The 25,162-nt window shown below is 50.2% G+C and overlaps 1 protein-coding gene across 1 annotated transcript in view; it reads left to right on the forward strand.

Annotated features, from left to right (window-relative positions):
• The first annotated feature begins 1,984 nt into the window (after positions 1-1,984).
• The window catches only part of IGDCC3 (immunoglobulin superfamily DCC subclass member 3), a 97,347-nt gene continuing 74,169 nt past the window's right edge, over positions 1,985-25,162 (forward strand). The window contains exons 1-2 of the mRNA XM_032700263.1: positions 1,985-2,078; positions 11,805-12,110. Of these exons, the coding sequence (XP_032556154.1) occupies positions 2,012-2,078; positions 11,805-12,110 (373 nt within the window). The 5' untranslated portion in view covers positions 1,985-2,011. The remainder of the gene's footprint in view (positions 2,079-11,804; positions 12,111-25,162) is intronic.

The following is a 25,162-nucleotide window of genomic DNA, read 5'->3' on the forward strand; positions in this document are numbered from 1 at the left end:
GAGCATAGAAAAATGAGTGCTCTGAATTCCCGCTCTCAGTTGGCTGCAAAAGCCCCAAACCTGCCTTTTTCCTAAAAAATCTCATGTGTTTTCACACAAGTCCTGTTGTTTGGGGGGACTGCCCACTCTTCCAATTTTTGAATGTGCCACCAGCACTGTCACCAGTGTCATTTGCAGATGCAGGGCTGAACTTGGTGATGCCCTAAACAGGTACCTACCTCCCCCAGCTCCTGGGTCCTGCCAGTGCGCACGGCAGCAAAAGCACCCAAAATCTGTGGTTTCTGGGGAAAACAGCTCTGTGAAGCACATGGTGCTTTATTTCTCTTGGAATTATTAATTCCCACAAGCTGTCCTCAGTGACAGTGGCGTCCTGGAAGCTGCCACAAGCCCACGATGGCTGCGAGCATTATAAAAATGCTGGTGGGGCCCCATGGCAGGAGCCAGGGAGTCGGAGCAAGAGCACGGCTAGTGCCAAAAGGTCAGGGACAGCGCAGAAATTCAGATGTTACCGAGAGGCTGGCGGAGCCAGAGCAAATTCTTCCCCAGCTGAAAGCAACCTCGTACAGCTCAGCCCTCCACTAAACGAGGGAAGCTTTAATGTGGAGCAGATGTAGTGACGTCTTCCTTCCTCGTTAGCTGATTCCGACACGCTCAGGGTGCACCATCCAGGGGAGTCTAACATTGCTCCTCTTCACAAAGGGGTTTTCACCAGATTTCTGGGAATGGTTACATGGTTTAGAACAGTCCATCAAGATCTGATTTTAGTCTGAAAAAAGAAATTAATTAGGATCCACTTTTATTTCTTCTTAGTTGTTTTCTCACCAAGCAAACATCACAAGAGACACTGAGCTGTCCTTGCAGAGATGGCTTTTGATGCTGACAGTGATGATGGGAGTTATGTTTGTGGAGAATGTGGGCCAAGGGAAAGGGCAGGATCAGTTGGAAGGCACAAAATATTGTGTGGGCGCTGGGGCTGAGAGCTATATAGGGACACATTATCCTCATTTCATGCCAGGAGAGCAGACAAATTATCCTGCTGTGGCAGGATTTAGGAGCAACTCATCCCTTACTGGGTCCTTCCTCACTGGGGCCTCTTCCAGAGTGAGCAGGCTGGTCCAACATCTGCTCGAGCGACCTGGGTAAGTCACTTTAGGATAACGTTAAAATCAGGAGCACTGAGGTGGGACAAGCCAAGAACTTCTTCGTTCCTGCGAGCTTGCCCCAGTGAGGGGAGCCCTGTGAAGGGAGCCCCGGAGAGCGGAACTGGTGAGGGGAGGCCCTCGAGGGGGCTCTGATGAGAGGGGTCCTGTGAGGGGAGAAGCGTGAGGGGTCCCTGGTGAGGAAGACCTGTGAGGGGAGACTCATGAGGGGGCTCCGGTGAGGGGAGACCTGTGGGGCTGCCCCAGGGACGGGAGATCCGTGAGGGGGAGACCCGTCAGGTAGCACTGGTGAGAAGAGCTCTGTGAAGGGAGCCCCGTGAGGCGGAACCACTGAGGGGAGCCCCGTGAAGGGGGTCTGAGAGCTCTGTGATAGGAGCCCCTGAGGTGGAACCACTGACGGGAGAGCCGTGAGGGGGCTCCGGTGACGGGAGACCCCTGAGGGTCCCTGCACGCTCCCCGCAGGTCCTGGGCGCGGATCAGGCCCTCACGGGGCTGCCCCCGGCCCCGCAGCCCCTCGTCCCCTCAGCCCGGCCGGCGCTGGCGGCGCCCCGGCGAATGCGCAAGATGGCGCAAGGCGCTGCCCGCCCGCCCCCCGCCCGCCGGCGGCCCCGCTCCCTCAGCGCCGCCCCCCGCCCGCCCGGCGCGGCGGCGTGTTCGCGCCGAGGGCAGCACCGCCGAGAGCCGCTTTTCCCCTTTTTTTCCCCTTTCCTTTTCCCCCCACCTCACCCCTCCCGCCCCGCAGCTGGGGGCGGTTCTCGCCTGCCCGCCCTCCCTCCTCCCCTCCCTCCCTGCCGGCGGGCTGCTCCCTCCCCGTGGGGCGCAGGGAGGCGAGCCCGCCCGCCCGGGATGCCATGGCTCCGCTGGGCTCCGCGCTGCCCGCCTGCCTGCTGGGGCTGCTGCTGCTCGTGTGCCGCGGAGGTAAGAGCCGGGCTGGGCTGGGGGAGCGGGCGGGGGCGCGGACACAGACCGCGGACCTGCCGCCGCGCCCGGCGCCGCTCCCGCCCCGCGGCCGCTCCGTCCGTCGGTCGCTCCCGCACTTCGCGTCCCCTCGTCACCCCCGAGGTGGCCGGGGCAGTGCTTGTCCGCACTCCCCTTGTCCCTCCCCATCCCCGCTGCCGCTCCCGGTCCCCCTCGCTCGCCCGCGGTCACCGGCAGCCCCGCGGCACCGGGACCGAGCAGCTGCGCGGTGTCCGCCCGTGGGGCGCGGGGGTCCCCGCGGGGCAGTGGGGGTCGTGTCTTGCAGAGTCCCACACCAGCCCATCCAGCGCCTTCATCGGCGGAGGTCCCGAGGTGCTCCCCCCGGAGCGGTGCTTCCAGTTGGAAACCCCGTGTGCGGGGTGCTCTGGGGAGGGACGGTGGAGTTTGCGGAGCCCGAGCCCCCGCCGCTGGCGCTGGGGAGGGATGGGGTGGCTGCCGGGGCAGTGGCGTGGCGGGGCATCCACCCGTGCCGGGAGGGCAGAGCCGGGATTGTCACGGCGATGGGAGCGGGAGGCAGCGCCCGGCAGGCGCGTCGCGTTCGTCAGGAAAGGAGATAAGAGACAGAGATGTTGGGTGACAAGTTGCAGGGATGAGGGCGAACAACTTCAAACCTACGAGTATATTGTGCTCTGCTGTAACGCTCAGCTCTGTCCACTCCGGTAACACAGTCCATCGGACCAGGGCCAGACGACAAAACATCAAAGGGATCTTTCCCGGCACCTCCTGTGCACGTGCCCTGCTGATAAATGGCAATATATTCCTTGTACTGGTGATACTGCTTAAGCGTGGGGCTAATCTGAGAAAGATGCTGTTCTGCAGCGAAATACCCGTGTGCATCCTGCTCTTGTCTCACTTAGCAGCCTTAAAGATAAGGAAAAGTAGGAATTGAGCAACGTGCTCTAGTGGAAGGTTTCCCTGCCCATGGCAGGGCGGTTGGAACAAGATGGTCCTTAAAGTCTCTTCCAACTCAAACCATTCTATGATTATTCTATGAATTGTTTAAAAAGAAAACCCTGCAAGCATGGTCTGACCCAGCATGATCAGAGAGAAAAAAGTGTGTGTTAGATTTATCAGAGATAGCTGCTGGGGTGTTTAGGAAACAAGGCTGTGGGCTAGTCCCATCATAAATCTCGCCACGTGGTCCGTAGCAGCCACGGCGAGGAGGAGAAGCCAGTGTAACTCGCAGAAAATAGAAGTGATCCATGAAGTGGATGTAATGAAGCAGGTCTAGTTATTCTGTTGAGATTCCTGGATAGCGCAATGAGGATGGTTGAAAAAGTACTTTTTTTTTTTTTTTTTTTTTTTTTTGTTTTGTTTGGAGGGAGGGAGGAAAGTAAAAGAAGTGAATACTTGAAAGCAAAACTTTAGCAAGTTGAGTTCGTGTCTGGGTTATCGCCTGCTGCTGTCCAAATTGCTCTGTGTGTTTGTTTGTGCTGCGCCTTGGCGGGTCAGTGGCTCCTGACTTTGGGGTGTGTTTTGCTGGCCCCTCTGAGGAGCGTTTGGCAGCACTTTCAAAGTTTCTCTGTTCTGGGGTTTTTTTTCCCCCTTCGGAGGGTTTAGTCGCTCTCTGTGGTCAACAGCGAGGTAACGCGTTTCTGCGCTCCGCTGAATTTAAGAAACCCTCCCGTGCCGGTGTCAGCGAGCGCGGAGCAGCCTCGCCGCGGGGACGGACCCTGTGTCGGAGCTGTGCGGGACACGATGCTCCACTCCCAGCCCCGAGGTTTTCAAACTCCCCAAAATGCTGGTCTGGCAACTATGAACGAGGCACTGGGAGCTGCTGGTCAGCGTGCTGGAGTGGGCTCAGCAGTGAGACAGTATTTTCTTTCTTTTTTTCTTTTTTTTTCTTTTTTTTTTTTTTTTAATTTCCTGGAGCTCTTTGTTCTGGGTAGTGGACAGCTTTTGTCTGTTATTGCTGAGCCCGGCATTCAAAGGCAGGCATAGGATACAAGAGGCTCCCCGGCTCTGCTCAGTAACAGCCTCGGAATTAAACATCGTCATTTATATTTAAGTAGGCTTAACTTCTAAATTATTGAAGCTATAAGCTTTCACTAATTTCTGCTCTGTGTGGCTTTGTTGGTGGTTTTTTTTCTTTTTTTTCCAGATGTAAAAAAAGGATTGCTTTCTCCTAAATTGGTGTAATACCCTGTCTTTTTTCTTAATATACATAGAGAGTATCAGGTATCATTTCCCCAATAACACTCAGAGACTGTATGAAATTCAAGCCCACATTTGGGCTTCATCTCTCTTGGGGGGCTCAACAGGAGAATCTTGGGACGTGGTTTTCCCACGTGGTGGAGGCAGCAGCAGGCCATGAAATGAGGTGGGGGTGTCTCACAGCCGTATCCTCGTGTACCGTGTTTGGGACCTGTGCTGGGGACGAAGCTGATGGGTGTGAGTATGCAGCCAGCTGTGCCCGTGGCACTGAGATGCCTGCTGGGACCATCAGGGTGCCATAATTAAACTTTGGAAGTTTATAAAGCAAAGTGAGAGAGAGGGCAACAGGGCAGGTCGGTCCCCTCCTCATCTGCTCTGCCATTCCTCCCACAGGGCGTAGAAATCCTAAACTAGTCTAATTGCACCTTTTCTTATTACCTGTCAGGCTCTGGACCTTGCACAGATCAAGCTCCTATGCTTGCTTAGAAGCTGGCAGAGGGTCTGAGATCCAGGATTACAACCCAATTCCCTGTTCCTTTCCATCCTTCTTATTCCCAGTTTTGGCCCACTTGCTGTCTGCCTGGCACGGGCCAGTATGGAGCAGCTCAGCAGCAACACTGCCCAGCAGAGAGCTGCAAAACTGCTCCCATTTATGTCTGCAAATGAAAAGGTTTTTCTCCCTCTTTTCTGTCTGCCTGAACTTTTCTTTCTCCGATTCCCTTGTTTCTGGAGGGTCCTGTGTCACAAAGTGTGAAGTGCTAAGCAGTGATCCCATGCAGTGCCAGCCCCTTGCTTCACAAACCCTTGGACACTGCTCCAAACCCATGGGATGAGCAGACCATGTGCTTCATTTTGCAGCCTGCACCAGATCTGGGACAGAAGTTATTTTTTCCCTACTATATTTCATGCTTTGCACTCCTGGGCTTCTGACCCTGGATATTGTCCTTTTATTTGTCTGACAAAACAATGCAGGAATCCCCTTCTGCAGTTTAAGGATTCCTATTTAAATCAACCGAATAACATTAGGCAGGAAGAGGAATAGTCCATTCAAAATTACTTTGAAATCACAAACTTATTTGAACTTTACTGGAGCTTTTAGTTTTACAGAGTTTAGAAACTAATAAATTATGTAGCAGGGCTCATGAAAATCTACCCGAGTCCGCTTATCCAAAAGAATATCCAACATTTTGGTTTTGCAAGAAAATAAAAATAATTGTTTACACATGTTCAGGAGTCATTGGCAAGCATATAAAACTGATGGTTAAGGAGGTGACCATGTCAATAATTGCAGTTTAAGAGAAGAGAGAGGGAAATAGGTGAGAGATGAGGAAAGCACAGAGCACACTGATCTGGCCTTGCTGTTATATCGGGTGTCACCGTTGTATCGCACCCTCCACTTGAGAGCAGCCCAGTCACTTAACAACCCAGTCCTGCTCCACGCAGGTAATTTAAAACCAGAGTTTCAGAGCAGAGTCAAGGATTTGCTGCCTGGCTTTTTTTGTTGTTCTTGCACATGTGATTGTGTTGATGAAGCTGATGGCAAGTCAGGGGATGCAGGTTGTGGCGGGTGGTTCTGCTGCGTTGGGGAGATGCTTTTGCAAAAGGATCGTTGCTGCTGAAACCTGAGAACACGTGAAAAGGGAGAGAAGAGCTCGTGTTTCAAGGCGCTGGATTTGGAGTGGGCAGGGATCGGTGCAGTGCTCTGCTCTTCGGAGGAGCGAGGCGATGCTTTCCTGCATCCTGAATTTCAGTGTGGGAGGTGATAAGGCAGAGGGGATGGCAGGGAGGAGGGAGTGCTGGGTTTGCTTTGATATAATTTTGTTTGCTGGACTCAAGAGTTTCAAATTTTTTGATGTGCACAGAAACTTCTCCTCCTCCAGAAACACCTTTCCTTCCCTTTCTTTGCATGCCACGCAGTCCTACCTGAATGGAAGGACTCAAGCTGAAGTTCAGGGGCTGGGTAATGGGGCTGTGCTGGCTGGTGGGGTTTGGCACTGTGATGCCAAGTTGCCTGTGGCTCTTTTGGCAGCCTTGTGCCATCCTCCCAGCCACCATGTCTCTGATCCACAGGCACCAGCACCCACAGTGTGACCAGTCCATCCCCTGCTGGGTCTGTGCAAGGGGCTGGCTGTGGGGACAGCCACTTCCCTGATGCTTTCCTGCGGGGTCAGGGAATGAAACTGGCTGTTGTCCCGTTCTGCATTAGAGCAGCCTCGGGGGCTGAAGCCTATGGGGACCCCGGCTCTGGCACAGCATTTCCCATCTTGGCCACTGCCTTTGCTGTGCTCTCCTTTGCTGCACAGTTGTTTCTGCTCCGTGTTTGTGTCGCTGATGCCCTCTGTGGTGAAGCTGTGATCTGGTCAGGGCTGTGAAACACGTGGGGAATGCAAATAACAGCACATCTTAGCTCGGCTTGCTGCCATGCTCTCGGGATCCTCGCTGTGGATGGCGCTACCGTGGGTAATTAGCTCAGGAAAGGTCTTCGCCCTTTCCAGCTATACCAACAGGTTTTATCCTGCCTTTGTCAGGATGGGGGAGCCAGCAAGGGCTCAGAGCTCGTCCTGGAAAGGCTCTTTGTGCTGTGAACGCTTCCAGCTTCCACAGCATTCAACAAGTGACCTCCTGGGATTTGCCCAGTCTGGTCTCAAACATATGAAAATTATTTGGGGCAACTTCTCCAGCTCTTTGGGCTGTGCTTGCCTTCCTCAGCTAAAATCTTTGTCCCCACTGAGGGCAGTGATCCTGGATGTTTCTGAGTTCTGCATGAGGTGGCTGAGAGGTTGTGTTGTCCCCGACAGAGACCTCCTGCAATTGCCTAACGAGTGGATGTGGTTTATGCTCCCTGATGGAAAAATCGCTTTATATAACCTCCCGTCCTAAAGGAAAGGGAATAAAAAATTCTGAGCTAGTAAACTTTACTGCCAGCAAGATGTGGGGCCTGTTACAGCCTATTCTCCTCTTCTTTAAATGTAAATTTTTCTGGATGCCCTAAAGAGCCAATTTGCACTTTACTACAGTGCAGTGCTTTTCTCCTTAGGATCTGGGTCAGCCTCAAGGAGATTTAAGAGCGCACCAGCTGGATTTTTAGGCTGCCAATTTCATCAGCCTGAACCTTGTTATAATCTGTTGGAGAACATCTTTCAGGTCCATATATCTCTTGCTTCCATATCCTCCCATTTGGAGAAGGATTTGAATAAAAAACAACCCACCACTGAAAAAACAGGAGCCATTTTTCGTAGGGCTGGCCCAAACTGCACCCAGGTTTTTGGCCCTAATACTAACCTGCATCCCACTATAAAATCCTCTTGTCCTGGGTATCTTCTTTTGGCTTTATTGAAGCAGGGCTGGAGTGGTTACCCATGCGGGTGGTAATGCTGCTGGTATGTGCTGTGTTATGCTGGGAACAAACAGAGTAAATCAGGAGGGGGCAAATTTCTGCTCATGAGAGGCAGTTTGCAGGTGGATGTCGTGCTGTTGGTGTGATGAGAGAGGAGCTGGGGCTGCCTTGGTCTCCCCACCAGTGCTCCTGATGATGCAGTGCCAAGAGCAGGGTGGACTCAACTGCTCCCGCAATATCTCGCCTTGCCATGAGCTCAGCCTCAGCTCTTGGCAGCTCATTTCATCTCTCTGTGATTAATGTTCCCTGTCTAGAACAGGAGTAATAATATGGGCTTCATCTGTCGGGACCGTGTGCTCCTGGGGCAGGGATGGCCCTGCTGGCTGTGGGTCTGGATGGGGTCCAGGAGGATGAGCCAGGATGTGACTGAGGTCCTTGGCAGTGGATGTCACCGCTAATTAGAGCGGTGAGATTAGCTGCTGAGGCACAGGAGGGAAAGCCAAAATCGTGTTTCCCAAATCGAAAAGGACAATGCTAGGGTATGAGCAAGTTCTTTTGAAGCTTTGAATGTGAATCACAGTGTCAAGTAAAAAATAATTAAACTTATTTTTTTTTAAATGTACTTCAAAGTGTCTTTTAAGCTTCCCATTAATTCGAAGTTCTTTCTCTCAGCACTAAATAAATCTCTTGGTTCAAAAGCACAAGTGCTAATTGGTTTCTCTGAGTATGCCTGTCTGCTTGATCAATTGGGGAAGTAGTTTTTGTTAAATATTTGCACATATAGTCACATATTGTATTGCTCAGGGAGATGGTAAATGTTTCTCAAAAGGAGACTTGTAGAATGAGGATTCCAGTAATTTTCTTGTGGCCTTTATGTCAGAGCTAATCACACTTCCTTCCTCCACCCCTTTGCAGAAAGCAAAGCGGTTTTCCCTCGCGTGGAGACGAGCGGGTTGTTCAGCTGCCTGCCTGACACCCCTGCTCTGACTGCAAACCTGAGCTGCCACTGTACTGCAAAGCTCAGTTTGTGCCTCGAGCAGGGAGTGGCTGGGAGCCACGCTGCCTCACAGTCCCTTTTGGGAGTTGCCTGGGATGGTGTGTGGGATGAGCTGGGTTTGGATGCGCAGCCAGCTGTTGGAGATGGATGGGGCTTTCAGACTCCCTGAGTGAGTGTGCAAGGCCTTGGCGATTTCCTCACTGTCTCTCAATTAATTTCACTTTTACTGTTTCCATGTGCTTGCAGACTGCCTTTTACTTCCAACTTTGCAGCACTGTTGCTGTGCCCTGTTGCTGACTGCAATCAGTTATTTATGCTGACTGAGTTGGGTCCCTCTCTCCCCTTGCTCCATTGCCTCCTTGCTCTGTCTGTGCTCTCCCTCTGGCCCATCTGAGCTGGTCTCTAGAGCAAACACCAGGAGCCTTCTTGTCTCACCATGGAGTTTCCTCTGCGAGTGTCTCTGTCCCTTTTTCTCTCATCCGGAGCATCCCAGGAAGGCAGTGCTCTGTGTTCTGAGTCCACCTTTGTGACAGGTGAAAGACAAAGGTGGGCTTCTCCCAAATCCCCAGATGGGATGGGCTTGCTTTTCCGCGTGTCTGGTTAGTTGGTCATCTGGCCCTGAAGCCCCAGGAAAGAGTCAGTGGGATTTCTTCAAGGTCTAGTAAACATCCCATGCGAAAAGCATAAATCGAGGTGGAATTTGGGTGCTCCTGGACACTGCACAGTGTCTACAGATGACAAACCAGTTGCACATTGTCCCACCTCAAGGCACAGTTCGGTCCCAAATACAGCCTGTTGATATCCCAGGACCAGCCTGTATCCGTCCCCACTCCGGTATGTGCCTGAGGACACCAGTCCTAATTATGAGTGCCATCACTCCTGCAGCTCCAGCAGCCTGGAGTGAGGATGCAGACCGAATGTTTATGGAGGTAAACATGATTATCTCCAATCACAGACCTTAATGATGGTTGTTATAATGACAGCAGTTGTGGGAAGGGCATGTAATTATGTTGATTCTTCCTTTTATTGTACATATAATAATAAACTGTTTTATCTTAAAAGTACAGGGGGAAGATGGGGCATTTATTTCATTAGGGGTTTTTTCTGATTGCCTGTTAGGCTAAATCCTGAAATTTTCAATCTTTCTGGAGTCAGAAGTCCCCTTCGGTTCAGTGTCAGAATGTGAGGGTCCTTATCCTGCCTAACTGCCAGGAGCACCCACACAGGGAATGGGGCCCCAGCATGGTGTTGAGACTCTGGCCACTTTGCAGAAAAATGCAGAGCATTCAACTAATTTCTTAATTTTCACCAAAAAAAAGAGTAATTGATGGGTTTGTGCTGGCTGCAGTCTGACTTGCTGAGAGGACCCCAGGGCTATCTCATAAAAAAGAAGTCACAGTGAGCGATAGATCACCGAGATGGCTGGAGCTAGCCTGACATTTTAAGACTTAATGGGTTAATAAAGTGTGTGTTTTAGGTGTCTGTCACTAAGTAGGGTTTGTCCATTCCCTGCACACACTCATACCTTGTTGGCAGTACCTTTGGCCTGCCCTGCACTACCACTGCTGCCTTTGTCTGCTCAGTCCATCTGCCTCAGCTCAGGTTGCACTCAATGTTTATCCCCCATAATCCAATTTAAGTTGCTGTAGAAAGCAGGGGGGATTTACAGAAAGAAAGGAAAAAAATCTCACTGGTTTTGCAGAGCAGAAAAGACAGAATTTTTTTCCCTTCTCTTTCTTTAGTGTAACTGCCTCTTCTCGTCTCTGTTATTCTTACCATGCATTAACAGTCTGCCCTCCACCCTGGTTTTGAGCCTAGTGTGGGGGATCCTGTCCTTGGTGGGGTCTGTATGAGGGACAGGCATTACAAAGACTGTGCTGTGGCTGGTGTTTGCCAAGAGATTGCCTTGTGAGTCCCAATTCTGTGAGCAGCTGTGGAGTTGGTCCCCTGGAGCCCATGAAAGAGGGGAGAAGCTGTATCCCAGGTTTGGGAAACCACCCATGGAGGGGCTGATGCACAAGTGAACTGTTAGAAAGGCTTTCTCCACACTCAGATGAAATTGTAGTTTTCTTTCTCTGCTCTCCTTTAAAAAGAATTGCCTCCATCCTGCATTTACACCCTTCAGATATCTCTGTGACTGCTGTTTCTTGGTTGGTTTTTATCTCTCATTTCAACCGATATTTTGGGCCAATCTTTAAGCAATAGCTCTATTTCTGTCATCTTCTGTAGCGTCTGATTATGACTATAGGGCAAATTATACCCTCAAAAGGTGTACTGGACCAAGTGAAGCATAACATGCCAAAGACACAGCGTTTAAACGTTCTGTTGGCAAAAGAAGTAAATTAGGACGTATCTGTGTGATGGGAAGCGAGGGTTTGCCTATTGTTGTTACAAATTCTGCAGTAACTTATCTCTCGCGGACATCGTTTAGCGTAATTGCTTTGCAAGAAACCTTTTGTGTGGCTGAGCCCAGAACATTGTGCATTTGTATTTCGGTGCTTAACTCGCTCTTCATTAAGGGCTGGATAGCACCATCCTTTGGCTGTTACAGCCTGAGAGAGACCAAAGCGACAGAAGGGCATGGTGGTGTGTGCGAGAGGCAAACAGCCTCCTGCTCTGCCAAGCGGGAGAAGTGTCGGGAAGATGCCGGTGGCAATATGGTCTGAATCGGGAGCTGCCGATCCCCCCTTCACCCCCGCCGGCTGTGCTGCAAACGGGTCTGGGGCACGGCGCAGCCCCACTCTGCCTGGTCGCGTGGGGAGAGGGATGGATTTCCAGAACTGGTGTGAACTTCTGCTCCTGGGCTGGGAATGGCTGACACTCTGTGCTTGTGCAATTCTTTTTGTGCAAGAGACAATTTCGGGGGGGCTATCAAGTGGGACTGGGGTTTGGCAAGCCACTGGAGGGGTGTGCCTGGCCATCCCCTTCACTGGAGCCTCCAAAGGCAGCCTTGAAGGACCGTGCCTGTGGTTATGCCTTTGGAAATTGCACCCCAAGATTTCGAGAGCAAAGCCTTGGGAGGCACAGCATGCCCAAGGGTTTCGTGTTTCTCCTAAACACTTGTACCCTATAGCCCATCCAAAATGTTTCCATCATTCCCCATTTGCTGCTGTAGCAGTTGACTCTTGCTGCTCCTCATGAATGCGCTGCTGACTCTGTCCTTCTCTCTTCACTTCAGATTTTGGCCGTTCCTCCGAGCTGGCATTCGTTGTGGAGCCCAGCGATGACATAGCCGTGCAGGAGCAACCCTTGATCCTGTACTGCCAGGTAGAGGGCATCCAGCCCATCACCATCACATGGAGGAAGAACGGCGTGATGATCGTGGACAGTGAGAATGCCTTCATGTTGGCCAACGGGTCGCTCTACGTCTCCCGCTTCCAGAGGGTCCGGGGAGACGGCTCTTCGGACGAGGGCGAGTACGACTGCATGGCACAGAACCACTACGGGCTGGTCGTGAGCCGGAAGGCCAAGATCCAGGCAGCAAGTAAGTGCAGGCAATCCCACAAGGGGCATTGGCTTTGTGGGAAGCGGGAGGGCAGTGTGGTGGGTGCTGGGTGTTCAGGGAGGGAGGGAGCATTAAAGACAGGGAAGAGAAAATGAACATGGAGCTGGTATGGATGTCTGGCTGGCATCTAATCTGTGTAGCTGTCCAAGTGTGAAAGAAGAGCTAATCAGCTTTCTTGGGTAGAAAGCTAAAAACCACCTTCCAGCAGTAAATTCTCTGTGTCGGAGGGATAAGGTACTCTAAACTCACACAGTGAAGTCGTCTGTGGTTTGTGTATCTCCTGTGGTGAGTTTGGAAGCCCCTTTGCTGTGCAGCACAGCTGGGCTCTGCTTGGCAGGCAGTGCTTCCCAAATCATAGGCAAAGACCTTCTGAAGGTCATGGTGTCTTTCATTTTGTTATTTAATGCTGGCAGAGTGGAGGCAGCAAGGTCTTATTTACTACCCGGCGTGGCAGCGCCTTTGGGGGCAAGGCTAACAACACCAGACAGATTGTCTGGTGGGGGAGCCCGGAGGAGGAGACAGATGAAAATGTCAGTGAGGGAATGAAATTTAAAGGTGGGGGAGGAAGAATTCCAGGGCAGGCTGTGACTCCAGCCCTGCACACTACCCAGCTTAGCCCCTTACATTGCCCTGGCCAGAGCGGTTGGGTCCCGTTGGGTTTCCTGGTTCTGCCCTGCCAGCTCTGGTTGCTGGTTTGTGTTTATCCCAGGACTGATGGCGGAGCTGGAGGGTCGCGGTGGTTTCTCTCCCTGTTGTGTTGGTGGCCAGCTTTGCCCACAGACTGTAGGCCCCAGGGGTGCAGCCACTGATCTTTTTGCATTCAACCAGGAGTTGCTGCTGGGTGTAATTTCTATGTGAATGTGAGGACAGGTGTCTGGTACAGCCCTAAGCCCTGTCCAAACACCGGTTTGTTAAGTAAGTTCTACTGCAGGTTCTCCAACTTGCGTGGGAGATGGCTACTGCTCTTCTATCAGTGCAAGCCACTTACCACTGCTTCTGTTGTGTTCACAAAGCACACCATGACTTTTTTGTGCAAAGCAGGAAAGGTCTACAGCAAAGTCTGGGGCCGAGGTTCCCCATCTGCACTCTCCAAACCGGGGGGCCTTTAGGAGCGCGGCCGCCCGCTCCCCACAGCGCCAGGGCCGGCTGGCAGCCCACCAAGGGAACACTTCAGCCCTTGTGTATAACAATCCCCGAGTGCATGAAGTGGCCATCTGCAAACCTAGCTTTTTAGGAGTGTAAGAAGTGACATTGTCCAGGAGCCAAGGGCTTTGGGTCTGTGCCAGATTAGCAGCTGGATCTCAAACTTGTCAGTCTTGTGGTGCTAAACCTTGGAGCACTTTTGGTGAACGGCTCTGGCATTTATAAGCTGGAAGCCAGCTGACACACAAGCACAATGTAAAACTTCTTGGACCTGTAAACAGGAGATGTGAGAGCCAGAGGAATTACCTTTGGGATTGTGGATTGTCAATAAACACTGTTATCTCAGCTCCTGCATCAATATGTATGTGATGTGCTGTGTGTCCCTGAATAGTGTTTCCTTTTGTAGCCATAGTTTCACGTGAATCAAAATGAAAATGGGATCGTGTTGAAAATGCTCTGGACTCTCTTCTTGCTTTGGGCTTGGTTGCTTACCAGCCTTCGGAAGAGGTCTGGGTGAAGCTAGCACAAAACAGGGGGCCCCTGACCTTGATGCCACAGGTGCCTGCAGATAATGGGAATAAAACAGGATGTTGTGGGCAAATGTAACCTGCTGCTCAGGGCGAGCTCCCCTGCTGTGCCTGAGCCGCAGGGACATGCACTTACACTCAGGACTCGGCTTAATCGTAGATGAAATCTCCTAAGAATGAATCACAGTTGTACCCCGAGCCCCCGTGTCTCACGGTGGTTACACACAAGCGACAGTGATTTTCCTTGCCCCAAGTCCCAATAAACCAGTCAGAGGAGAAGGGTAATTATCCCCATTTGAGAGATGATGGGACCGCTGCATTGAAGGAATGGGTGCTGGCTGCCTGGGAGGGGAAAAATCCCTAGCGCTGAGCAGAGTAAATACTGCCGGTGGGTAAAACCTCATCCCAGTGCCGATCTCCCCTTCCCTCTGAGCCTGACATCTGAACACAAAAGCAAAGGAGAAATAAAAACCTTTCACAAACAAAAATCTTGAAAGTTGATCAAGGCCGTGCTACTGAGGAATAAAAGAGATCTGACAGAGCAGAGCCCCTCGAGAGCTCTGTTGCACTTTTCGCTGTCTTCAAAGGCAGGCTGTTAGTCTCATATCACCGTTACAGACCCTGGCTTTGTATTATTGCTTGGAATATAATCTTCTTGGCTCGGAGGAATGTACATATTTGCATTCAGGAAATGTGGGCTGGATATCATATTTTTATGTTTCAAATTTACTTCAACACTTGGCATTGAGTAAAATTTAACTGGAAGAGTATGCTGCTCTCGGCCGCCGCGCGTGCGGCCCTGGTGGGCTCAAGGTGCCGGCAGTTTCCCCACGGGGTGGGCGCTTCTTAAAACCTTCCTCCTTAAAAATTGGCTCATTAAATTAATTTAATTAAAATTCAGGGGTATTTCTGTATGTCGTCATTCTTAATGGAAGATACTCAGAGGAGGGAAATGGACCTTGGCTGGTTTGTGGATTGGCAGGTCAGGTGCTAAACACACTGATAATATTTTTGTAGTGTAACCTTCTTTTGAACAAGCACGAGTGTGCAAGAAGCCTACGCGTGACTGAGCTGAGGGAGGCCCTCGGCATTTCCACCCTCTGCCTGACACCCCGGTTGGAATTCTTTCAGTTGCTGTTTCTGTGTCTGTTCAAACCCTGGTGTGTTAGTTTAAAAGGTTGTGGAATGCAACATGTTTTTATAATCTGATCAGGTTATTGAATACAGATCTTTTCTGTCTCCTAATGACAGTTTCATAATTTCGCATGACTCTGAGCTGTCTTAATTAAAATCAGTTTCATAGGCAGAGTGTTCTCTGGAGGCACTGCTTGGCTGTGTCTTCATGGGTCTCTCTGAGGAGCTGGATTTCCCTTGTGCATGTCAGAAGCTGAGCGTGCCTTTGCTCCCTGTGGATGGAGATACCCTCTGGGCAGTAGTACCATCCAGAGTCCACTCCTCTGGAAGGTGGGCTCCCCAAAACACACCCACCTTTCTTCTCATCAGCACCCTTTGCTTAACTTGGCCTGACTTGACTCTGATCATGTTGTCTCATGGCATTTCCAGCCCTTTTTGCCGATGCTGTAATTTGATGGACCTGGCTTCACATCATCATAAATCACAGCCCAGCCGGTGGAGTAAGACCCATTGATTATATCACTCAATAACAAGCAGTTACCACTAATTGGAAATCACCATCAAACTGGGTATCAGATCAGGCTCTGCACGTACCCAGCCTGAGAGTAGCAATTTTCCCTGTTTGATCTGATGCTTAAAAAAAAAAAAATCAACAAAAAGAGAGGGGGAGTAAGTCGATGGTGCAATTTAGAGCCAAAGAGGTTTCTTGAAGTTTGGTGAAATGGACCTGCCCAGTATTTGAAGTACTGTGGTACCTGATAATAACTCAGGAAGCTTTTCCTGCCGAGCTGCCTGGCTAAGAGAGGAGGTTGGGAATCCCAGTGTTGTTAAAGCAGCAAAGATCTTCCCATCGTTTCAGCTCCTCTGCACAGAATATATTCAGGGTTTAACCTGCAGCCCCCTTTCCAGGCTCTGGGGTGGTGGGAAGAGCTGCTGAGCCCAAATAATGGCAGCATTTATAAGAGTGTAGAGACAAGAAGGAAGTCTAAAAGGATTAGGGAGAGACAAAGGGGGCTGATTATTTTATGGGTCACAATACAAGGCATTAGAGTGAGATCACAAAGGGATGTAATTACAAAAGAAGGCCATACTGGGGGGGATCAAACCAGGATTAGAGTGGGAAATGTTTTTACACAGTTTTGTTCCACTCATTATGAAGTTAGCATTTTAAATTAAGGTTTAAATAAGGTGGCACCAAAGTTGTCACCAAGGTATTTCCTGGGCAATGCCACTGTTTGGATGCAGATTGTGAGTCTCAGTTCAAAACACCAAGGGAGACCTTAAACATGTGGATTTGCTGTTGGTTTTTCTTGTGCCTGTACAATATCTGTGTTGTCAGCAGAGCCCTACCTATGGCTTATGCTTGGGACAAGTGAACCTGTTTCTGCAGCTGGAAGGGAGATACTTTTGTGATGACTTGTTCTAGTGGTGCAAAATGTGCTGGAGGTAAAGGTGTGCTCTGGTGTCCGTTTATGGTTCTGGAGGCATAGTCCTGTTACTTCCAGGAACTTTTAGCTAATGCTTTCTGTTTTTATTTTTAAACTGCATTTTATTGCAGTTTAACCCCTAATGTTACATACCAAGTTTCCTCCATCCATAAACGAGATTTTTTTTTCCATGTTGTGGCTCTGTTCCCATTTAATGCCCTTTCTTCTCCAATGCTGAGCAGAAGGGCTCAGTCCTGATGCCAGTGATGTTTCTTTATTGTCTGTGCTTTGAATGCTTATGGAAAGCCCAGAGCAAGTTCTGGGCTTGTAGCAGTGGGTCTCAGGGGAAAAAAAAGGGAAAAAAAAGGAAAGAAAAAGAAATTAAGCAAAGCAGAAAGACTGTGAGAGGTTTCCAGAGGATGGATGTGATGGGTGAGTGGGTTATTTCCCTCCATCAGCTCTTTTGGCTGCCCCTAGGACATGCTGGCTCACGTGATGCTGCCTCTCACATCTGTACTGTAGCAGTGCTTGGCCCTGTGTGTGCTGCAAAACAAATGTACAAATATCAGAGTCACCAGGGGAAGATTGGAGAGATTTGACTGGGAATTTTAGTAGATTTGCAGGATTAAAAGAGTTTGTCACTTACCACCCACAGCATTTCAGTGTCTGCATGTAGCAGCCAGGATTCATCCTGAGACTTGAGCATATTATAAGACCATATTTCTTTTGGCTGCTCATTTCTTAGCAGTGTGATAGTTATTTAAATATCATCTTGCACTTCTTCGCGAGGCTTCTAACGTGGATGCGCCAACCTCGGCTCCGGCAGCGTTATCTCTCATACAGGGGGGCTGCACTGCAGGCAGTAATGTCACTTAGTCATTTATAGAAAGCTCAGGGGAAATATATCAGAAGAATTTCATTAATGGCAGCACTGTTGAGTTATTTGTCTCAATTAACTCTTGGAGCACAGCTGAGGAAGTTCTGACATCTCCGCAGCCACACCTGCAGCACGAGGCAGTTTCTGCCTCTTTCTTAACACGGGGTGAAGCTCTGGGGAACCTGCATGGGCAGTTCTGTGGGGACAGCACAGTGCCCAGCCCTGTGTGCATTTATCCTGATTATCCTCTGCCTGCTGCTCTGCTCCAGCCTCTCCTCGAGGCATGAGGTTATTTAGTTCGTGAGGGCAGGTCTCTGCTACCTTAGTCTTCTCCTTGGCATCATTACCCCCCGATCCCAATGCTGTCACATAGAGCAGCTCTTTATCTACCTAATCTCATCTTAGTTTAAGGATTTGTAATGCCACTAGTTATATGGTTGTTTTGCCAGCAGGCTGGGGATAACCTGATGGTTATATACAGGTTTCACTCTCATTTTGTCCTATAGGAGTCCCAGCTGGCCATGATGTGGCCAATAACATCCATGCACCAACTGTGCCTCAGTTTCCCTTCTCTGAACCCAGGATAGGTTTACTGTCAGTGCCATCATTTGCACACCTCTGTGAACACCGTGGGGGGACCAAACTGACGTTTTGTGTTTATCAGGGACCCAGGTTAGCTGGATGTGGTTTTGCTTCCCTGCAAGGGGTGTGCAGTCCTGGGGCCAGGCTAGGGCTCAGGGGAGAGATGGGCTGCTTTTCTGCCACTGTTCATTGGCAAAACTGTGAGTAGGAATCAATTTTTGGAGGCATTTGACCAGAACAATCTTGATCTATCTGAGTACCCATTGTGACTGGGATTTGAGGACCCTGCTTTGAATGGTTGGGGCCTTTGGGTGCAGTAGGGACATGAGCAAGGGCAGACCTCGCAAATCCCTTCATATGGGTGCGTCCCTGCACAGGGGCCAAAGCTGCTTTCCTGGGCTGGCAAGATGGGACCTGGGAGAGATGTTGACCAGAGCTCCTTGATGTCAAGGGGTGCTGGATCCCCACTCCATGCACCTCCTCTTCCACTCCAGTTTTGGCTCTACCCACCATCCCGACCCTGTTGCTGGGAGGGGTGTCTGCTCCCACTCCTCTTAGTCACAGCATATGGTTTTCAGAGAGGTTCTTGCTTTAAACCCAATTTTACAGTTGGGTTGACTGAGGCAAAAGGAGGTCAAACGATTCGCCTGAGGTCACCCAGTAAGTGGCTCAGATTAAATCTCAACCCATGACGCTGCCCGTTCCCAGCGCTGGCTGTGCTGGCCAGACCAGATGGCCTTCTGAATGCAGCGTCAAGATCCTCGGCTTTTTCTCTACCTCATTGTTCTCCATTGTGGGCTTCTGAATGCAGGACCTTGAAAAGTGAGAGTCATTTGGATTTGCTGAGTCCAAGTTATTCTGTCTAATGACATGGATTTGCAGGAGAGGGTTTAAACAACACTGTTTGCTACAGAGGTTGGAATTTTTTAAAACTCTCTCTGTCTGACCAGCTGAAATTGGTCCCTTACCCTTTCAGCTGCCATGCTGCTGGTTCACTGACTGCAGGGCTGCCCTGGCTTTGTACCTGTGCACGTTTGTCCATAGGGTTCTCAGGTCCTGATCCATGGGATAATTCCCCAGCACTGCACACTGTGGTCTGTTTGTGCAGTTTGTGTCTTCCCCCGTAGCTTGGTCCTGGGATAGCACAAGGGGGGTCAGTGCAAGGTGGTCCTGGATGGACAGTGTTGTGTTTGCCTCTGGGAATCTGCAGACTCTTGTATTAGCTCTGGAAATGCAGATGGGATGCTGATATCTCCCTCCTGATCTGGTGTGTCCTGTGTCCATACATCACCCCTGACCCAGCAGGGGCTACAGGTGAGGTTAAAGCAGAGCATCGGGTATCACAAGATGAGCTCCATTCTTGTTCTCTAAAATAAGGAGCTGCCTGGAAAAGTGCTGCTCTGTAACCTCTTTTGGAAAGCAGGTGTGCAAATCCTTTGGATTTGCAGAGCAGAGACCATCTGCCCCTGAAGCAGCAACCCTTGGGTGCCTGGGGCAGGCTGAGGTCCTTGGGCAGTGGGGGGTTCTCCTGCACCCACACATCCTTCTGCATTCTTCCCCGTGGGAGGGCCCACACTCTGACCTTAGCTACTCACATGCCTCAGTAAGTTGGCACCTCTTGAGCATGCCTTGATTAATGGTGTTTTTTTGTCAGTCCTAAGAGGCCCCATTATGTCCCTTTGATGCTGCATTTCGCACTTACCACTGTCACTGAGCTCAATGACTAATTTTCACAGGTCACAGGAGAGGGACAATGAACCAGGCCACATTTGGAAGAAACAAATGAAATTTTGCTGCAACTGAGAGCACTAATTAAGAGTGAGGATCAATTTGGATGTACAAAAGAGATAGTTTTAGGCTGGTGGTGTGTAAATGAGTGGTGGTGTTGCGGGAGTGGAAAAGGTTCAGTGTGTGCATACTTGAGCTGCAGCATTGTACTGTGCTGCATTTCATCGATTCTTCTGTGCTCATTCATTGGGGAAAAACCAAGTGTTTTCCTGCCTGTTGTGCCCGGGAAGGGCAGGGACAGCAAACCTGCCAGATCAAGTCATGGTTGATCCCTGTGAGATGTTTTTGGCCAGGAGCAGGAGATTGTGTTTCTTCAATCTCATTGTTCATCTTTGAGCATGGCACTGCAGGTTGGCTGTTGGCTTTTGAGCACAATGCGTGGCACTCCCTGCCCAGATGTGTGGGCAGGATGATGACCATCCTCATCCCAAGCCATAGCTCGCCCTACCAAGGATTGCACTGTTTGCTGAGACTCAGAGGAGCACTGATTTGGAAGAGGTGTCAGAGAGGGAAGGGGCACAGTGAACTTCCATCAAGGAGGATGTCGTGGATGCAGCAGAAAAGACAAGGAAAAGCGAGGACTACACAAGCTGGATTCATGGCTTCACTGAGCATTGCAGAAGTGTGATTCAAGTTAACCCTGAATCAGGGTTAATGTGTATTTAGGATGAGCTGATTTCAAGCGTCCAGGTGCCCAGGCTGTGACAGTTAAAATCAGTTTGCAGATGGTTTTGGTAAAATCATGTCTGTTTTTCATTGGATTTGCCTTGGGCAGAAAGGTAGGAGCATCAGCTGTAGCATCCTTTTGCCAAGAGCGTCCTCCAGGGCCTGTGGGGTTCCCATGAAGCAAAGGCTAAATGGATTTGAACCCAAACACATTTATGGTACTGAGCAAATCTCCAAAATGGTCAGGTGGAAACAGCAGTTTCATTTTCTGTGTTGCTTGGTGTTGTTTGCCCACAACCATTTTTTCCCCTGCAGCTCAGCAGAGGATAATGGGACGTTCTGCCTCAGCCCAGGGAGTTGCTCCTGGGCTCTATGTGGTGACATTGCCCTAAATATTCAAACAATGCAGCCCCATCCCTTTGGTCCCCAGCATGGCAGCTCTGTCCGAGGTGAGGGTGCTTCCCAAGGCACTTTGTTTGCTTGGAGCAGCATCCATGATCCATGTCCAGCTCACCACAGTTTCCCACGGCAATGTGTAAAGGGGTGGGAGGGAAAGTCCTGTCTGCATCTTTCATAAGTGATCCTAATGCTCGGGGGGAGAGGACAGGCAGGGCCCCAAAGGGGTCAGCCTGAACTCTCTCTCAAAAAAAGGGAGGGGAAAGAGAAGAAAAAGTCTTTGCGTGCTTGACTGGCCATTGGAAAGATGACAACAAAAATAATCTTTTTTTTTTTTAAATTTTTTTTCATGGCCAAAGAGAAAACAGCTTCCTTGTCCCTTGAGACATCCACGGGTGCTCTAGAGCTTCTCGAGAGCTCAGGCTCTGCAGGTGCTCTGCACCTCTAAATGACAGGGACTGGGCAACGTCCTAAATACAGAGCCTGGGATACTCTTAAAGATCCAGACTTGACTTTTTTGGCCAAAGCAGTGGGGTGGCTGATGCCTTGGGAAGCCTGGCTCTGCTACTGCCATCCCATGTGACTTTGGGCAACTCTCCTGATGCCCTCGTATCCCCAGGAATTGGGGATGGTGGCATTAGTCCTCCCCAGCTCCCCCTATCCCTGGTTTGGGGGTCCGTCGCTCGCCAAGCTGGTCTGGGGGGCCCTGACCCTGCTTGAAGCTGTCAGAGCTTGTTATCAGCACGGGCAGCTCCTTCCCACGGCAGTGGGTCCGGGGAGGCCGGTCCCCTCCGGGCACAGCGCTCAGCGCTGACTGCGCCGTGGCTAATCGGGGTTGAGGAGCTGGGGCACTGCGTGGCCCTCACGGCGCTGCCAGCTGTCCATTTTCATGAGGCTCCCGGCTCTGACTTTTCTGAGACCTTTGAGCTTGTACCCAACCACCCGGGAACCAGCCAGAGGGTTCAGAAGTTCTTTTATGGGAAGACAGAAGTCTGTGCATCATATATTTGTATGCAAAAGCCTCTTGGACGAGGCGTTGTAAAAGCCTCTTAGACAAGGTGTTTTAAAAGCCAGCGTGGCATAGGTGCAGAGGAGATGTTTGTGTTGCTGTGCTGGGGAACGTGTATGAGCCCTTCTGCTTTAGAGCGTGGTTTGCATGCGTTTGAAGCACCTCTGTGATTCACACTGCTGCATCCCATGGGGAAAACGGGATTTGTTCTCCTACAGCTCCCTGCCCAAGGGGAGCCTGCTTAATTTTTCTTTTACTAAGTTCCCCCAAGAATGAGAGAGCACCTGATCTTCCAAAAGCATTTCCAATGTGCAGAGAAGTCTGGATGACTCACAACTTTTAATTAGCTCTCCTGACCGAGGCAAGGATCCCTCCCTTCCTCTCTCCCTCCCTAACAGAGAGGTGGTGATTAGAATTACAATGAAGATAATCCAAACTGTATGTGTAGGGTTTTCAGTAAGCGGAGAACAAAGCAGGACATCCATCTGGTGAGTGTGAGCCCATAATACCTTTCTGCTCATTTCTCCAGTGCAACAGGAGCTGCTTGGGACGGAAGCGGGCTCATTATTTTGGAAAGGCCTGCTGACACGCAGAGCAGGGCTGGCTTGTAATCTCTGAGGCACTGAAACCACTGCTCAGGAAGGAGCATTGCTTTTAATTTTAAGTCTACCTTTGTATTTCTCCTTGTTAAAATCTGCAGTGATGAGGGATACCAGTCTCTTCTGAGCCTGCTGTTAATTAGTGTGTGAATGAGAGATGCCCTTAGTTTTAGCAAGGCTAATCAAAGCTGTAAGGGAGTTTTAAAAGGCAGCCCAGCTAAGCCTGTCCTGTGCAAACATCCCAGCAGCAGTGAGGAAATGCATTAGCTGGGGACAACCTCCTTTCGGAGTGATGCTATTTCCCCTCACTTAAAATCTCCTCTGTATCAGAGCTCCTGCCTCAAAATTTGGGTGTCCCTTCATGCCCTGTCTTTGCAGCAGGAGACTCACCTGTGCCATGGGATCAGCTTTCCCATGCTGTGCCCTGCAGCAGGCAGGAAAGAGGCAGAGTTTGCAGCAAAGCCATGTTGGGCCCTCAGCCACACTGTGCTTTATGGCCAGCTGGCTTTTGCCAGGCTGCTCCAGCCCGGTAGAGGACGGGCACATTGTGGGACAGGGACAACAAAAAGCTGTTGTGGAGGAGCTGTGGAGGAGCAGCCGGAGGAGCAGCCGCCGCTCGCAGCCATGCCGGCAGTGCAGCGCATGCCTCGAGTCCTGCCATGGCAACAAGTTCATCCCTAGGCCAGCACAGCGCTCGCACAGGAGCCGGCCCAGCCTGCGGCATCCCCGGCAGGACCCAGGGAGGCAGGGGGGATGGCGTGAGGTTTCATGCCTGTGAGATGCTCTGCCAGCTTCAGTACTCATGCTGGTGGTTTCCTGCCCCAAAAGGAGAGGAGAGCTGCAGGGAGATCCTTCTGGAGTCATGAGCTGGGCAGCGCTGGTGTGCGGAGTCGTGGTGGCTCTTGCCTTCCAACACAAAGAGCTCAGGAAGGATGATGGAGAGCTCGGGTCCAAGGGAATGTTGGTCAAACACGAGGAATCCATACCTCTTATGAGCGTTTCAAGCACCAGAAAGATCCCCTCTGCGTATCAGAGCTAGGTGCAGCCTTCACTTGGAAGGAGCTGTCTTTCCAAGCCGGGATCCCGGTGCTGAACTTGCCGCCGGCAGCCCTGGCGTGCTGGTGGAGTGCAGCTGGTGCAGCTCAAAGGGAAAATATGATCAGCTGTTGAATGGCAGAGATTTGAGATGTCACGCCAAGGCTTCGCATTTCCATTTTGCGAGGCGTGCTGTGAAATTCATAGGTGGAGTATTTCTAGGAAGCTGCTTTTCTTCTGCTAGGAAAAAGTGAGGGGGAAAAGCAAAAAAATAAATAACATGTTGGATTGACAGCTTCCAGCATTAAAAGCCTGATTTGAGCTGTCTTTCCCCTCCCAAAATCATAACACTTGTTCTGAGTTCTTGATATTAAAAAATACGAAATTATTATTTCCTTTAGGTTGCCTACTGGCTTTTAGCTGTTATGATGCATTTAAGTCATGTTTCCAGCATTTGTGAGTCGTGAGGGGAAAAAACAAAAAAGCTCAAAAACATCTTGGTTTTAACATAACGAGAGCTAAGGTTGACAGAACTGTGAAATCCTGAAAGTTGGGGCTTCACGGCATTGCCAGACATCAGAAGGTCCTTGATGACATGATGAGAGCTGGGAATGCTGAATAAACTGATGAGCTTCTTCCATTCTCGTCCCTTGTCATGTAAATAGGCTCCAATCTGCATGTCAGATCCCTTGGGGAAGGAGTGTAATAACATTAAAAATAAGGCAGCAAGCCTCCAAAGTGAGTATGTGTGTGTGTGTGTTAGCAATCTTTAAACAGGCAGAAAATAATGCTTGGAGCAGTTTGGAAGGGGTGAGAGGGCTCCTCGTTACCGCTCTGCTTTGGATGCAAAAAGGTAACTGCCGGGGCTTTAAAGAAAGTACTTTAATGCCACATAAATATAATTGCTTCGATGAAATGTCTTTAGCCTCCTGAGGGAAGTTGTAGTCTGTGAGCCTTTAGATATGAATGGACGACTCTGTAATTGCTATTGTTTCGGAGACACATTAGGAAGGCCTAACGCTGATCGCTCCTGGCGTGCTGTGGAAGCGGAGTCGTGGCAGTCCCAGGCAGCGGGCAGGGAGAGGGGATTAGTTTGCATTTTGCAGGATGAAAAACTGACAAACGCTTCAGGACTGGAAGTTTTTCTCCTAATTACATTGTGGGCTTCTGAATTGTATTTGATTCCCCCCCCCCCCCTTCTCCTTTTCTGGCTGATATGCAGAGTGAAGGTATCTAATTCTTGGCAATTTAGGCTTTCGATAATGAGCTTGAAGGCAGCATCTCAGAGGAGTGCAGAATTGATGGGTTAGTACATCAGCTCTGGTTAATGCAGTCTCCTGACTCTGGCAGGGTCCAAACCTGCTGGTTCTGAGGAAAAAAGCAAGACAAGGGTATTGAGAAAAAGTATTTTTTTACTTTGTTAATGCTGATTAGTAAAACACGGGATATTCTGGTATGTGGGATGTGCTTCTGTCTTTGGACTGGGAGCAACTATGTCTAAAAATCAGAACCTGGGCTTGGAGATCATTCCTAAGAGATAATTTGGTTGTATCTTGGTTTTGGAGACCGTAAGCATCCTGTTTTCCAGCTCTTCTCCATGGCATAGGGCCCAGAAAGGCTTGCAGGCTGGTCTGGCATAGTAGCTACTAGGCAGGAACTGGAACACCTTAGCCCATCCTAGCAATTCTGGCATTTTTCCTGAAAACAAGTGAACCCATGGTCCTGAGAGGCAGCAGTTGGATGTTTCTTCTTGCAAGAATATCTGTCAGGCAGAAGCCAAAAAGGAGATGAATTTCTTTCCTTGGGCTGTATGTTTGTCTCCCCTGCAATGCTGGTCTCCTCACACCA

This window comes from Chiroxiphia lanceolata, chromosome 12 (assembly GCF_009829145.1).
Source record: "Chiroxiphia lanceolata isolate bChiLan1 chromosome 12, bChiLan1.pri, whole genome shotgun sequence".
NCBI lineage: Eukaryota > Metazoa > Chordata > Aves > Passeriformes > Pipridae > Chiroxiphia > Chiroxiphia lanceolata.